This window comes from Epinephelus moara, chromosome 8 (assembly GCF_006386435.1).
Source record: "Epinephelus moara isolate mb chromosome 8, YSFRI_EMoa_1.0, whole genome shotgun sequence".
Lineage (NCBI taxonomy): Eukaryota > Metazoa > Chordata > Actinopteri > Perciformes > Serranidae > Epinephelus > Epinephelus moara.
The window spans coordinates 30,504,975-30,521,063 of NC_065513.1; the positions used below are offsets into that span (position 1 = coordinate 30,504,975).

General features: G+C 40.3%; 2 protein-coding genes across 3 annotated transcripts in view; one reads left to right on the forward strand and one right to left on the reverse strand.

The window, feature by feature from the left end:
* The window catches only part of msh3 (mutS homolog 3 (E. coli)), a 73,710-nt gene extending 68,151 nt beyond the window's left edge, over window positions 1-5,559 (reverse strand). The window contains exons 1-4 of the mRNA XM_050052019.1: window positions 5,281-5,559; window positions 5,056-5,173; window positions 4,458-4,759; window positions 2,134-2,364 (exon numbers count right to left, since the gene is read on the reverse strand). Coding sequence (XP_049907976.1) covers window positions 2,134-2,364; window positions 4,458-4,759; window positions 5,056-5,173; window positions 5,281-5,433 — 804 coding nt within the window. The 5' untranslated portion in view covers window positions 5,434-5,559. The remainder of the gene's footprint in view (window positions 1-2,133; window positions 2,365-4,457; window positions 4,760-5,055; window positions 5,174-5,280) is intronic.
* Window positions 5,560-7,145: 1,586 nt separating this feature from the next.
* Window positions 7,146-14,441, forward strand: LOC126394317 (lymphocyte antigen 6G-like). Of its 2 annotated transcripts, XM_050051067.1 has the most exons (4): window positions 7,146-7,244; window positions 10,023-10,062; window positions 13,933-14,040; window positions 14,201-14,441. In XM_050051067.1, exons 1-4 carry the CDS (start codon window positions 7,206-7,208, stop codon window positions 14,353-14,355), a joined length of 342 nt encoding a protein of 113 aa, XP_049907024.1. In that variant the 5' UTR covers window positions 7,146-7,205; the 3' UTR covers window positions 14,356-14,441. The 2 variants fall into 2 exon arrangements, with proteins under 2 accessions (XP_049907024.1, XP_049907026.1); XM_050051069.1 differs by lacking the exon at window positions 7,146-7,244 and having other exon boundaries at window positions 9,903-10,062.
* The last annotated feature ends 1,648 nt before the right edge of the window (window positions 14,442-16,089 follow it).

The window sequence follows — 16,089 nt, forward strand, 5'->3', positions numbered from 1 at the left end:
ATGATGTATCAACTTGAGTTTGTTTCATTCATCAAACGTGTAAAGTAGTTATGAATGCTGAAAAAAAGTTAAAAGTTAATAAAAGTTAATAAAAGTTAATAAAAGTTAATAAAAGTTGGCCCTAAAGGCCCCAGCAGGCTCAAATGCTGATAAATGTATTTGTGAGGCTTTAGAAGTTTTTACTCAGGGCCAAAGTAATAAAGTCCATCGCTGTTTTATCCAAACTGCAGCTGCTGGGAAGTCCAATAGAGGAAACTAAAGATAAACATGGATATAAAATCGTATCCTAGTTTTACAGTATAAAAAACATTTACTGTACAAACACATTCAGACTAATATCAACACCGTCATATAAAACTACTGTCGTACATTTAAAATTTTTACGTCATTAAAGGTTCCAATTTTTCAAGCCTGCCACCTAGTCATAAACATTAGAACAGGTTTGCATTCCTCTTGTTCATATTGGCCTGTAAAAGATTATTTTTTTAAAAGGTATACTATGCTGGATTTTCCTATCCACTATGACACTGATTTAAAAATATACTATGTAGCAATAAGTTACAAAAAACACCTTTTATACAGAGGGAACACACGTAACAATTACATTTATACCTGAAAATATTCTTTAACCTTCTGTGGTGCACATTATGATGCAAGATAATTACAAAAAAACTTATGTAAAGCACCTGCAGCGGTAACCTGGTCACTTCACAAGGTAGCTACTGTGTTTTCTATATTATATTTGTACTGTGCAGTGTGTATACTGCTTCTATTGTGTTAGGCACGTGGATTTACTGCAGTGTGCACTGCACCTTGAATTTTATTTTTATTTATTGCGTCTACTTGCTATGTGTAGGACCACAGATGGAAATTAGTGTTTCTCTAAATCTGGTGCAATCATGTTTTCATCTCCTGTAAATGATTAATGTCATTGCACACTGTCCTCTTGTAAATCACATAAACTAAACTAACATAGCTGTATTAAATATACAAAAGAGGGGTTTTGTTAATGGAAAATATTTAATAACCTCTTAAAAAAACATTACAAAATGAACTCTTTCATACACTTGTTTGTCTGAACGTTGCCCTCAGACAACACTGTGGAACAGCCCACAGGAATGAAAGCATTAAAGAGTGAAAGCATATTTCAGCAACTTTACATAAATGATTTAGCAAATTAAACTGTCATACCCCTCTTCAAAACAAAATATTGAGTTACACTTCAGTGTTTGATTATTTGTTTTACATTTAAAAGCCTGTTTTCAGTCTCCCGGTGTGTGTCTTTCCTGACATACTGTATGTTGCCACCATTTGTTGTGTTGCTGCTGGGTTACTAGCAGCTTGTCTTCCAAACCTTTAAATTCTAATTTATCCCTGCTAACATTAAGTGGGAGTGATAATTTTACCCTCTGCTTCTTTGAAGAGTTACTGAATAATATTGCATTCATTCTGTAAATGAAAGAAAAAAATGTGTGTAAAATATAAGCATACAGGCTGCACTGCAGAGACAACACTCAAAGTGCACTGTTGTAGTAGGCTATGCAGTGTGACAGCCTGAACTTTATCGCGGCTAATATTATTAAATGTATCTAGGTTCTTTTGTGGAGATAAAAAGAAACGTATGATGACTGTTATACATTTAGCAGTACATAAACATAAATAAAAAAGTACCAAAAAAATGTTGTGATGGGAATTCATAAGTGTACGGTGTTATTTTCTATTTCTTTATTATCAAATAAAGCACATTAAACAATAAAAACTAAACTCTACTCATCTATTATTGTGATAACAGAAAAATACCCTTTCTATTTTTGTGAGGAAAGATGATGGAGCTTAACAGTGTGAGAAAGGCCCCAAGAAAGGGAATCAACATGGCCTCCAGAGAGTCGTGTGAAAATATAAAACAGTGCTGTTGGTTTCTTTAAGGTCCTGGCATCATATTCCAGGATGAATTGTGTGAGTGTAAACAGGCAGAAATGGGATGTTACTGTTACTGAGTGGCAACACGGCACCATAGAGGGTTAAATGATTTCAAGATGAAGACAATATCCATAACTTTCACACAGTAATATATGTGATAAATTTTGGATTGATACTGTTAATTCTCTTCCACAGATGCTTTTCAGTTCTCACCTCTGCATCCTCCCCAAAGAACCTGTACTTGTATCCACACTCCACAGCCAGCAACGCATCCTTATGCTGCTGTTTCAGCTGGATGACCTGCAGCTCCAGGGGAGTGTACACACTCTTTGAGCGTCTGGAGGGGGCGCTAGACTCTGATGGGGGACTCTGCTCTGCACTCCTTCCTCCTCCTCCTCCTCCTCCTTCTCCTCCTGGCTTGGCAAACTGAGAAAAGCGGAACCCCTGAAACAGAAAACAAAACGTATAAAATCACTCTTTGTCCTTTTAGTAGAAACTGTCCCCAGCTCAAATTACAAAGTTCTTTATTCTGCTCTAACACAACAACTTAACTTCCCTGTGCGTGTTTAGTCACTTCATCTTTTATTTGATGTTGTCTATAGCCCAACAAGAAATCATTTCAGAGATCCCTTAAATGTGGGTTATTTTCAACAGAACAGTGACCGCACTATGTAGACACTGTTCCTAAATTTCCTCAAACACTGTTGGAATTTACAAACAGGAACTTCTTGTTTATTTATCTGCTGCAAGTCAATATCAGGTGATGTACTGGCATGGCTCGTGTGTATCAGTTTAGCTCTACTGTTGTGAAATATTTAATGTTCAAACTGATAAACTTTATAGTTATTTGGAAATACACACTCATTCTGAATTTGATGCCAGAAACCCATTTCAGAAAAAGTTGGGACAGGGGCAACAGAAGACTGGGAGAGTTGTTAAATATTTGAAAAACACCTGGACCATTCCACAGGTAAAGGTAATAGTATCATTAGTGTGAATAATCATTTCATTTTTCTGTAACCGCTTATCCTCTTGAGGGTCGCGGGGGGGCTGAAGCCTATCCCAGCTGACATTGGGTGAGAGGCGGGGTACACCCTGGACAGGTCGCCAGACTATCACAGGGCTGACACATAGAGACAAACAACCATTCACACTCACATTCACACCTACGGGCAATTTAGAGTCACCAATTAACCTGCATGTCTTTGGACTGTGGGAGGAAGCTGGAGCACCTGGACATGCAAACTCTGCACAGAAGGGATCCCCCACCCTGGGTTTGAACCTGTGAGGCGGCAACGCTAACCACTATAACACCGTGCCGCCCGTGGGCAAATAGTCCAGCTGTTTAAAAATGTTCTCAATGCAGATTTACAAAGAAATTTAGGATTTCACCATCTGCATTCCATAGTATCATCAAAAGATACAGAGAAACCGGAGAAATCTCTGCCTGTAAGGGGCAGGGCTGAAAACCAGTATTGAATGCCTGTGACCTTTGACCCCTCAGGCTGCACTGCATTAAAAACCAACATGACTGGATAAAAGATATTACTACATGGGCTCAGAAACACTTTGGAAAACCATTGTCGGTGAACTACAGTTTGTCGCTACATCTACAAATGCAAGTTAAGACCGCAACACGAAAAGTGAAAGCCAGATATCAACAACATCCAGAGAGACTGCCGACTTCTCTGGGCCTAACCTCATCTGAGATGGACTGATGCAAAGTGGGAAACTGTGCTGTGGTCCGACGAGTCCACAGTTCAGATTGTTTTGGGAAATCATGGACCTCGTGTCCTCTGGTCTGGAGAGGAAAGGGACCATCCAGACTGTCACCAGCACAAACTACAAAGCCAGTGTCTGTGAGGGTATGGAGGTGTGTTAGAGCAACATATGCTGCCATCCAGATTACGTCTATTTCAGGGATGTTCCTGTATACTCCAGCAAGACAATGTCAAGCTACGTTCTGCATGTGTTACAGCAGTGTGGTTTCATAGTTAAAGAGTGCAGGTAATAAACTGGCCTGTGTGCAGTCCACACCTGTCTCCCATTGAACATGTGTGGAGCATTACGAAGCACAAAATACAACAACGGAGAGTTAAGTCGTACATCAAGCAAGAATAAGAAATAATTTTACTTTCAATACTTCCACAGTTACAGTCCTCAGGTGCCGAACACTTGCTGAGTGCTGTTGAAAGAAAAGGTGATGGGACACAGTGGTAAACACGTTCAGCACTGTAAACACGTTCAGCACTGTAAACACGTTCACCACTGTCCCAGCTTTTTTGGAACGTGTTTCAGATCATAAGGGATTTGCAAATCATTGCATTTTGTTGTTATTTACGTTCCACGCAGTGTCCCAACTTTTAGAGACAAAACTGAAACTCCACACAGCTTAAACTCTAAAACATCATTGACACTTCTCTCCAAAGGTCAGAGGTCAGCTCCTATGGTGCTGCCGTCTTCATAGACACTCTAGCAGGGCAAAACATCCTCTGATGAAAGTCATGTGATGAAGTCAACATCTACATATTGTGTACCTGTTTTGTAGCAGCCAGAACTGAGCTCTCCTTTTCTTCAGCCTCCTCCTCTTCGTCCTCACGTTCCTCCTCTGTCGGCTGAAGTCCTTTGTTATCGCTGTTTTGATCTTTAACGTCCCAAGGAGACACACCGCTGCTTCCTCTTTCACTGATTTTACTGTCAGCCCCCTCTGTCCGCTTTTCTCCCCTCTGAGCGTCACTGTGCCCGACGCTGGGCTCAGCTGAGCAGGTGAAGCCTTTCAGCCTCTCCAAGGTGGAGGCGCAGAGGGCAGCTGCTCCTCGGCTTGAGGTTTGCGTCGTCGCTGGAGTGAGAAGAAATACAGTTCCATGAAAGAAATTCAAATATATTTGTGACAGTTTTTCATACATAATCTTCACCTGGGTGCACTCAGGAAGATTTTCTCCTGCATTTAAGCACCGGTGTGTCACACCAGCAACCAAAATGCATCATAACAACTCCATCTTATATCTCTCCCACACTACAAACATTACTGCACATGCTGTTTGGAGAGGTGTGATGCTTTCGGAAGCCATGTGTGATGTGTGTGAGGGCTGAGAAGAAATGGACTGACTTCCTGTTTGAGGTGCACACACTCACCTTTAGAGTCCTGGCAGAGTGCCGGCTCACAGTCCAAATCCTCCACCTGTTGGTCTTGCACAGGAAGCCTGGCTCGTTTTGGTGGCAAACCAAAATCATCATCAGGGGAAAGTTTCTTCTGCAGGACAAAAGCAGCAGAGCTTCAGTAATTAGCAGCAAGTTTAGCATGTCTGCTCTGAGCATGTGTGTTCATCTGTGTGTGTGTATTCACTGGAGCAAACTAACCTTGCCTCTTGAAAGCTGGTGCACAGCAGGGTTTTGGTTAATCCCACACTGAGTGTTGGAGGCACTGCTGCTGCTGCTGCTGCTGCTCAGCCCTCCGAAGTACCTGCTGATGGAGGTCTGGGTGGTGCAGGACTTCTTCACAGACTTTGGCATGTTTGAATGTGTCTTTATGTGTCATGCATCGTGAAATAAACGTGTAGAAGTCTGTGCACATGCGAAGCTACATAGAGCAGTGAGGAGCTTTAGCAGCCCGGCTTTTCAAAACATAGCTCGGCGCATGTGCTGAGATCACCCGGGCGCGTAAATGACGCAGCGAGCGTCAAGCCAATCAGAACGCGAGAAGGTTTCCGGTTATATTTTTCGAAATAAAACCATTTATTTAGACAATATTTTTGTTTCTTTTTGCACACCTAGTCCGATTTGAGGTTTGATTTTATGTACTCTTATTATTTTATTTTATTTTTTTCATTCTTTAGTTAGGGTGATAGAGATCCATACAAGAGGGGGACCAGCACCAGTGCCAGTCCACACAAAACAATCAAAATAACAAAATTAAATTTGAATAAATAAACACATTAAAATTAATACTGATCATATATATTTATATTTTTTTAAAAAGGAATAAATACAAAATAATGGGCAGGGCAAGACAAAACAAAAATCACACTTCCAGGCCCCCAGACGATGCAAAATAATTCCAAAAATCCCCCCAGATGGGTCTATGAGCACAGTTGGTCATCCTAGTCTACATGTTTAGTTTTCATATATTTCCACGCCTGTGTAGTAATGCTGACATCACCACACCAAACCAAAGTGGAGGCTATAGAGGAAGCAGGTTAAGTTATCACCTGCCTACAAACCATTTACAAATCAAAAGTTTTGCAAGCACCTTAGCAGCAGGGTTCCACCAATATTGTTTTAAGATAAAAATGTAATACAGATTCTTTTGTGCTGAAGCTGCTGATTGACAATATTTAACACAATGTTCGATATCTTTAAATATGACCACAATAAGTATTCATTGCTTTTTCAGAGAGCTGTATTCTGGTCAGGATGGAACAAACTCTGAGGCCTTCACAAGTACATCACAGTCATCCAGTGGGCCTGATTGGACACTTTGGTGGGCCGGTTCTGGCCCCGGGACATCTGTTTGAAACCACAATAGTGTGAGAGAACATAAGAGAGATAGACAGACAATGCCAGGGGTTAAAAATAAATGGTGATACAGATAAATACAAGATATGCAATAAAATTATACCGAGTCCTGATGTAGGATTCTGCTTCCTTTTTAAAGGTGCAGAAAGAGGGTTTGATTTTTAATACCTTACATCTATGGATATAAAACTTGGCCAGCAATATGATGAGTTTACACAGGTTACACAGAAAAAAACTCATTTTCTAGTTCTTACTTATAACTTGTAAACCCAAACAGTATATCCGTAAAGCAAAGTACAAAAGCATCTTATTATAGTCCAACAGATCCTTTGCCACAGAGTCAGAGTGTGTTCACAAGTCCAGTACAAAGGGGAGACAGTTTCTGGTTGCATGTTACAAAGTGCACATGGTGTCGTTGTCCTTCTTGAAACTGACTAAAAATGACTTGACAGGGTAACAGAGATGAATGAGCTCAAAGGAAACCTCTTTAGCTTTAATAACCAGTAGATATCTGTTAGAAAGAGAGCATATTTTTACAGGCCCTGAACAAGCTTATTCTGGGTTGCTATTACTTGCAGGAGCGAGACACAGTCAGTTAGGAATGATGTGCAGATTTTTTTTGTCATGTTTAAAGACTTTGACTTGTGGCATGTCATCTCATCTAGTTGCATCATCTTATTGCCCTTTTATTTTGAAACGTACTTAATTACTTCCTGTTTCATTATGTGCCAAAGAGAGCCTCCTCTGCATCTGCGTCTCCAGACTTAACAATGTGCCCTAATTACAGACAAGAACACTATTATACCACAGTAAGTACCACTTCATTATGTCTCATATCATTGCGACAAATAATTAAGAACAGAGATTATTATAAAAATATAACCTACTGGTCATGAACAAAGGCCAGGCTGCTTTTTCAGTAACAACAACAACAGTGGATTGTCCTTCCTACAAATGTTAGAGACTATTAGTTTAAAACTAATGTTGTAAAAATGTATGAAAGACAGACAGTTGTGTTTTTATTAAGGTCTGATAAAGCCTCTCCAAACATTTAGGCTCTATGCTGGTCTGTCCTACAGGTATGTGTGGCTATATATTAATGTTTTACATTTTTTTATGTGCAGTATATCCACGCCTAGGGACAAGGACGAAAATTAGCATTGTGCTGTATCTGGTGCAATACATATACACTCACTTTATTAGGTACACCTTGTTAGTACCAGGTTGGACCCCTTTTGCCTTCAGAACTGCCTCAATTCTTGGTGTCACAGATTCAACAAGGTGCTGGAAACATTCCTCAGAGATTTTGGTCCATATTGACATGATAGCATCACACAGTTGCTGTAGATTTGTCGGCTGCACATCCATGATGTGAATCTCCCGTTCCACCACATCCCGAAGGTGCTCTATTGGATTGAGATCTGGTGACTGTGGAGGCCATTGGAGTACAGTGAACTCATTGTCATGTTCAAGAAACCAGTTTGAGATGATCTGAGCTTTGTGACATGGTGCATTATCCTGCTGGAAGTAGCCATCAGAAGATGGGTACACTGTGGTCATAAAGGGATGGACACGGTCAGCAACAATACCCAGGTAGGCTGTGGTGTTTAAACCATGCTCAGTTGGTACTAAGGGGCCCAAAGTGTGCCAAGAAAATATCCCCCACACCATTACACCACCAGCAGCAGCCTGAACCGTCGATACAAGGCAGGATGGATCCATGCTTCCATGTTCATCTGAATGTTGCAGCAGAAATCCAGACTCATCAGACCAGGCAACATTTTTCCAATCTTCTATTGTCCAGTTTTGGTGAGCCTGTGTGAACTGTAGCCTCAGTTTTCTGTTGTTAGCTGACAGGAGCGGCACCTGGTGTGGTCTTCTGCTGATGTAGCCCATCTGCTTCAAGGTTCAACATGTTGTTCATTCAGAGATGCTCTTCTGCAGACCTTGGTTGTAACCAGTGGTTATTTGAGTTACTGTTGCCTTTCTATCACCTTGAACCAGTCTGGCCATTCAGATCAGCAGTTTCTGAAATTCCCAGACCAGCCTGTCTGGCACCAACAACCATGCCACGTTCAAAGTCACTTAAATCACCTTTCTTCCCCATTCGCTCAGTTTGAACTTAAGCAGGTCGTCTTCACCATGTCTACATGCCTAAATGCATTAAGCTGCTCCCACGTGACTGGCTGATTAGCTATTTGTGGTAATGAGGAGTTGAACAGGTGTACCTAATAAAGTGGCCGGTGAGTGTATTGTTCAGTCCCTGTTTTAAATAAAACAATAAATGAACAAAATAACATGATTATGAAACACGGACAATCTTTCCAATAAGAAAGGCAAGTGGATTAGTTAGGTCTGGCAGCTTGTCGCACAGAGCAGCCATTGTATTCACATACCAAACTGTACTGGATTAGATTGGATTTCATGTGATTACTAAATGGGTGTGTGTGTGTGCGTTTCGGGGTGGCAATGTACAGTATAACAGTCAGCAGGTAGAGCACTGGGATTGGGTGTTAGGCTTAGAGACTGGAGGGTTTAATGCAGTGGTTCCCAACCTTTTTCTTGAGGGACCCATATTTTTACCATTGTAGACTTTGGTCACGTTACACACACCCGTATTCTCACGATACATATTTTAAAAAATTTCTATACAATTTTTTTTAATCTTTTTTTAATAAATGAATACGCTTTTAATATAACCCTTAAATGTATATGTTTTTGACACATAAATTTTGACACATAGCACATTAAAATTATCAAGGGGGCTTTATGACCCAGCCTTGGCTTTTTGGTGCCCCCCTAAATGGGTCGCGCCCTCCGGTTGGGAACCACTGGTTTAACACCACCCCAGTGGAAGACAGAATTTTTTTGCTGTGTAATTTAGGTGAAGTTGAGAATGAGGTCCATTTCTTGTTTTACAGCCCCATATATGAGGACAATCAATCATTACACACAGAAGACACTACTTTTATCTAACTAAATAATAAAAGCCCATTTGATCCTTATCCTGACCAGATTTTTTGTCATGCCAAACTGATGACATCGCCTGGTAGCCTTTGTGTCAAAGTTTTCCATTTGGCTTACACTTCTCTATTTCAATACCTCATGTACCCTCTCCCCGATCATTATTTTTAGCTTTATTTGTTCTCGTGAAGGAGCACCTGATTAAGTGTATTTTTTGCTGATTAATGAAGGCTTATGTATTTTAAGAACCACAAGAGGGAAGTGAAAGTGCTTTCTCTGTATTCGTCCAGACAGGAAATTAGGGGGGGTTGAAAAACAATGTGAACATTTATCACACAAATATATTTTTTTTTCTGCCACTAAAGATGGTCTCATAGTCTATCAAACAGCATTAAGTTTTTGTAATCTTTTTCAAAAAGTGTATGGCTTTCTCTGGGACAATGAGGTCACTTTAGGGGTGACATTATTCAGGTCACTTAGGAGGAGTCTTTGTGAAGAAATGCAAATGTTCAAGTTCTGAAAGAAGACTGCGGCTAAGTTGAGCTGAAAGAGGAAGGCTTCCTTCCAGTTCTCCTCTCATTCGGCTGATTAACAATCTGTTTTTCTCCCTGTTCACGATGCAGCTTTATGGAGCTCTGATCCTGTTTATGACTCTGTCTACAGGTAAGAACCGCTTTCGAGTTTGGCCAGTGTGCATTTACTAAATATTGTGACTTTACTGTGAATTTAAAGTTAGTTTTAAAGCTAAAAAGGAAAGTGGTGTCAGAGAGTTAAAGTAATAGTTTGACATGTTGGGAAATATGTTAATCTATGAGAAGATTGAACTGTTTAGCATTAAGCGTGGGAATGGAAATGATCACATTATGTCTTGTTTTCTCAGTGCTTATGTAAACATTTGTGGTTTTATGGCACTTATGGGTGAAACTGTTTGTGGCTCTGAAGCAGTGACTTCCTGTAGTCCTCACTGGTTAACCTCATAGTGGTGAAAAGATGCCAATAAAAGCAATAAGCATATTGCCCAGTTAGAGCACTTTATGGTCAGTGGGTCACTAGGGCGCTAGTCGTCATACCAAGGCTTAGTCAGTGGCCTTCAACGTCTGATACTGACCTGCCTTTACATCCTTTAACATCTGTATGAGACACACCGGGCTGAGTCCTTATTAGACAGTCAGAGCAACTGATGTAGAAAAAGAGCAAGAAATCTAATGTTGAGAGGAGGTCGGGGAGCAATGGTGGGTAAAACACAAGACTTTCACCTAGGAGATCAGTGTTTGGGTCCTGTGGGAAACCAAAAATCAATGTCAAATTATTTTAACTACGAAATAGTGTGTGAAGTATGTCGTTTGTTATGTTACCTCAGTAACATATGTATTTTAACCCAGACAATGATCTTTTTTCTGAACTTAATGAGGTACTTTTGATGCTGAAACGTAACAAAGTAAATCTAAAAACTATAAACTGGAAGTTACTGAAAGTGAGTACTGAGCGGAAACTGTACAGCTGCTGTGAACACGGACATGTTTTTTGAAAAGACACTATATATGTAATCTGGTGCTGTAGGGTCAGCCAGAGCATCATTATTTGACGTGTAGGGACACTGACCAAGTGTCAGTTTTGGGACGAGTTGAGGTGAGAAAATGTTGCAACCTTTGGCCTCCCCTTTTAAGCCGTTTCCACCAAACACTTTCTGTATGATACCTTTGGAACCAAAAGTAACCCTTCAGACATGGTACCTAAACCCTAGGTACGCTTAACGTTTCCAGCACAAACAGTACTCTTTCATGCGGGCGGGGTTGTTGTCACTCACTACTCCATCCAACACTCACTGTGTGTCCTTTATCAGTCTGTACCTCATTTATCGTCCACAGAAGTGAGCATGCAGTGAGAGTCTCTCTCAATGGGATATTTGAAAAATAGCGGGTTTGTGCATTCAGTCCTTGTGAGGCAAGCTCAGTGGTTTAGTGTTGCCGTAGCCCACAGGTCGAAATCAATACATATTTTGAAACGCTTGTAGATCCACTCATTACTAAAAGTGTATGTCATCCAAGAGAGACAATACAAATACAATACAATACAAATGATTGATTCAATGTTACAAGTAAAAGCAGTCCGCCCAATGAATTATTTTCTACCACAGCTGCTGCAAGAGGCAGCAAAACCTCCTTTCATTTTACAGTTACAGTCTGCACGAACTGCAGTGTTCACAGCTAGAGATGGGATTTATGACTCTTTGAAGGGAGCCGGATCTTAGAGATCTGTTCTTTTCAAAGAGCCATTCCAAAGACTGGCTCATTTTTACATTTATCTATTTTAAGAAGCCAGCTTGGGAGTAATTTATTTTATCCTGGAAATAATCACTGGGAGGAATGATGGGGTGAGATTTGGATCAGAATAATTCAAACTCAGATATCCCACCAATATATATTCTATTGGTGGAATATCTGAGTTTGAATTATTCTGAAATATTGATTATAACTTCATTTGACATGTGTGGACTAGATTTTAAAGTCTGATCTGGATTCATTGTAAATATTCCATAAGGTGGTGCCATATCCCTCTGCTTTGACAGTGAGATCACTATTTTGGATTTACCCTTTGTATAAAGTGTGTGTGTGTGTGTAAATAAAGCTCCCTTGACTTATGTTATTCATGCAACACCTAAAAACGTATAAATACACAATAAAAAACTAAGCAGGCTACGTTTTTTTTTTTTTTTTTTTTTTTTAACTGAGGCACTCACGGGCTGCATGGTGGTGTGGTGGTTAGCACTGTCGCCTCACAGCAAGAGGGTTCCCGGTTCAATCCCGGGTGTGGGAGCCCTTCTGTGCGGAGTTTGCATGTTCTCCCCGTGTCAGCGTGGGTTCTCTCCGGGCACTCCGGCTTCCTCCCACAGTCCAAAGACATGCAGATTGGGGATTAGGTCAATTGATGAGTGGTTGTCTGTCTCTATGTGTCAGCCCTGTGATAGTGTGGCGACCTGTCCAGGGTGTACCCTGCCTCTTGCCCGATGTCAGCTGGGATAGGTTCCAGCCCCCCCGCGACCCCGATGTCAGCTGGGATAGGTTCCAGCCCCCCCGCGACCCTCAAGAGAATGAAGCGGTTAGAAGATGAATGAATGAATGAATGAAAAAATGAATGAATGAATGAGGCACTCACGTGAAGGCAGTGTGTACAACTCAGATGACATCATGCGATATTTGCATATCAAATAAGCACTGCATGTGTACTCTGCTGCGCTCCTCCCCTTGTGGCTGTTCTCCGTCTCAGTGGAGGAGCAAAGGAGGAGCTTGTGTGTGCATCTGTGTGAAACACAGCGATAAAAAAAAAACAAAAAACGAACAGCTCCCAACTGCGACTCGGTTCCCATCGTTCATGTTAATGAGCCGTTCAAAAGATTCGGTTCGTTCGTGACCGTCACAACTCTATTCACAGCTCCGCCTTTTAGTACCAGATCTGTGTGCTAGGTACCCCAACAGAGGGACAGTACAGAATGGTTCCATTGGTACCATCCACAACTTTTTTCAGTGGAAACAGTAAAAAAATGTACCATACTGTACTGAACCGTACTGCTTGATGTAAACTGAGCTTTGTTAAGTGTCATTTCCCATCTCCCTCCCCTTGTTTTCTAACAGCTCTCTACTTGGCTGTTTACTGCAAACTGCGGTGATCAGCACCTTCTTGCAAAACGCCCACACTGACAGTTTTTTTCCCCTAATGCTTTAGCACATTTTTCCGTTTACAGTTTACTTTTTCACAGCAGCTCAGGCTCAGCCCTGAACGGAACTGGAAATTGCAAAAACAGCAGAGCAAAAACTTGTCACAACATTTCCATCAAAGCCCACAGTTTGTGTTCAGTTTAAAATGTATGTTTTCTCATTAAACAAAACTGAAACTACGGCTTTAAATACCAACATTTGAAACTATCACTTCTTCATTTGTGCCCCCCCCTCCCCACAGTGCTGACACTGTTTTACCACTGACAACCTTCCAGTGCTTTGGGCTTCATACTGAGTACTCTTATTTAGAGACCATACTGTCAGGAAATGTTTAAAATCACCATAAAATATTGTAATTCTGTTTTTATATTGCCGAATCAAACTGCAGAGGACATTGTAAACAATGCCCCGTCAACACCATTTATTCACATTTCCTCTACTGTGTACAAAACAGCAACGATTCTCACAAAAATAAATATTTACATGTACATACTGTGAGAAATTAAAAATTCAGTATGCAGTAAACTTTAATCTATTGACCTCATTTATGGGTTGAGAGGCAGGTTCAGAGCTCAGACAAGTGTTTGCAGTTTGCTGACATGGTTGTGGTTTTGTGTTTTGTGTGGTTATATTAACGGTTTTGAAAAGTGTTAAAGCTCAAAGGAAAGTTTCTGAAATCCAGAGACAATGATGTTGACCTATGATTTGCTTAATGTGTGTAAGCGAGAGAAAAGCTGTGACATAAACTGGTAATAAACCAAAGTGATGTGTGCTCTGTAGCGTATCTTGACCTGATGTGCTCTGTGTCTCTGTACAGCGTGTGGATTACGATGCTACACGTGCACAGCCACCGACCCACACTCCTGCACAGACACTAAATCTTGTCCCGTCATCTTCAACCGTTGTTTCTCTCTCAGAATAGACGGTAAGTTTTTCTTTCAAGTCTCTGTAACTAATATTGCACACACCAAAATCAATCATCAAACTGCTGATTCAACATGCTGCTGTACCAAATGTCTGGTGGACATTATGTATCTGATATGTTTTGCAAACTGAGAGGTTTTTTTTCCCATCGTCCTTTGCAGGATATAACATGGTCACCAAGGGCTGCCAAACCAGCATAGCATGTGGAGGTGCCATGGCTTGCTGTGAAGGGAACTTGTGTAACAGTGCCATACCCACTGGTCCCAGTGTCATCCTCCTGCTGGTATCTTCAGCCATCATCACACTCTTCCTCTGAGGCTCTGGGATTTTGTTATTACAATGCTGCACTTTTTTCTGACCCCATTTGTACAACTGAAGGAGAATAAACAACTTCAATGTTAAGCTGCTGTTACATTAACATTGATATTTAAGTCTGAATCAAAGTGGTGGACGCACTGATCAACATGGCCATGTTTAGAGCCACAGTACTGCTATACAGATGGTTCAGTGGTCAGAAGACCAATATGTTGGTTTAAAACCTGGTTGGTCAAGGCTCCATACAGGTGTCCCCCGTGTAAAGTTGTGTTATATACACTCTTAACCCAAATTAGTTGACTTTACTCGCAAATCGCGTGGAAACCCGTTGCCTTATACCACTTTAGTTTTTATATTAGCTAAAACGAAATAAGTCAAGTTGTATTAACATAGAATCTTTAGTTTTTACACAAGCTGAAACTAAATAAGTCAAGTTGTATTAACATAGAATCTTTAGTTTTTACACACTGAAACTAAATAAGTCAAGTTGTATTAACATAGAATCTTTAGTTTTTACACAAGCTGAAACTAAAGACGTCATGTTGTGTTAACATATAACCTTAATTTTATGCAGTAGGCTTGATAAGTACATATTAGTACACTGTAAACCCAGATTTTGTTTCTAATTAAACTTCTGAGTAATCATTGCTAATTCTTTCATGTTTTGTAAAAACATACTGTCATTACTAAACAACATTAGTTGTTTGTACTATTTAGCTAAAAGATTCATTACACTAATCATGTTAAGCAGAGATAACTTGATATGTTAACTTTTTGTAAGAAAGGGGAGGGGCTAATTCAAAATTCTGCCTGGTCACATGACGAGGCATTTAGCTGACTTATTGTTACCAGGCCACTCTTTTGGGTATTAAAATTCCCCACAAAGATAACTACAATAGTTATTTCACATACTAACCATTCCTCTTGCTGCTTCACAGTCTGCCGCCGCTGTGCTGGTTCCACCATGGACGCACCGATTAGAAGCAGCTGGCCTCAGAATTTTGAATTAGCCCCTCCCCTTTCTTACTTAAAAGTTAACATACCAAGTTATCTCTGCTTAACATGATTAGTGTAATGAATCTTTCAGCTAAATAGTACAAATAACTAATGTTGTTTAGTAATGATGGTATGTTTTTACAAAACATGAAAGAATTAGTAATGATTAGCCTACTCGGAAGTTTAATTAGAAACAAAATCTGGGTTTACAGTGTAGAAACATGAACCTTCTTTTAAGAAATTCAGTTGTGCTTTAAAGATCCAGTGTGTAGGATACAGGGGCATCTATTCATAGAAATGGTCTATAATATTCACAACTATGTTTTCATAAATGTTCAGTCACCTGAAAATAAGAATGAGCCGTTTATATCTATATTTATCGTCCACAGATTCAGTCATGTTGTTCTACAGTAGCCCAGAATGGACAAATCAAACACTGGCTTTTGTCTCGCACCGGCCACAATAGTTCTTATCCCAATTCGTCAAATATCGCCATTTTGTCAGTGGACTTTTACGACTCCATATGATGCACTAAATATCTTCCAGTGTCTGCTGTTGTCATTCCAATACGCCATTTCAATATACACTTGTTTCATGCATTGTGTCCTTTCAAAAATACATTTTCGTTTCGCAGGACATGCACAGTTTCTGCTTGTTAGACGCATACAGTCTTTTTCAAAATAAAGTTACAACGCTGTTAAAACACCGCGTTTATTTCCTTGTGCAACAAAAGCACGTG

Coding starts and splice junctions, on each gene's coding strand:
- LOC126394317 (XM_050051067.1), top strand. CDS start 7,206: ATGTGCCCTAATTACAGACAAGAACACTATTATACCACA. Junction 7,245..10,022: donor AAGAACACTATTATACCACA/GTAAGTACCACT, acceptor TTCACGATGCAG/CTTTATGGAGCTCTGATCCT. Junction 14,041..14,200: donor TTTCTCTCTCAGAATAGACG/GTAAGTTTTTCT, acceptor CGTCCTTTGCAG/GATATAACATGGTCACCAAG.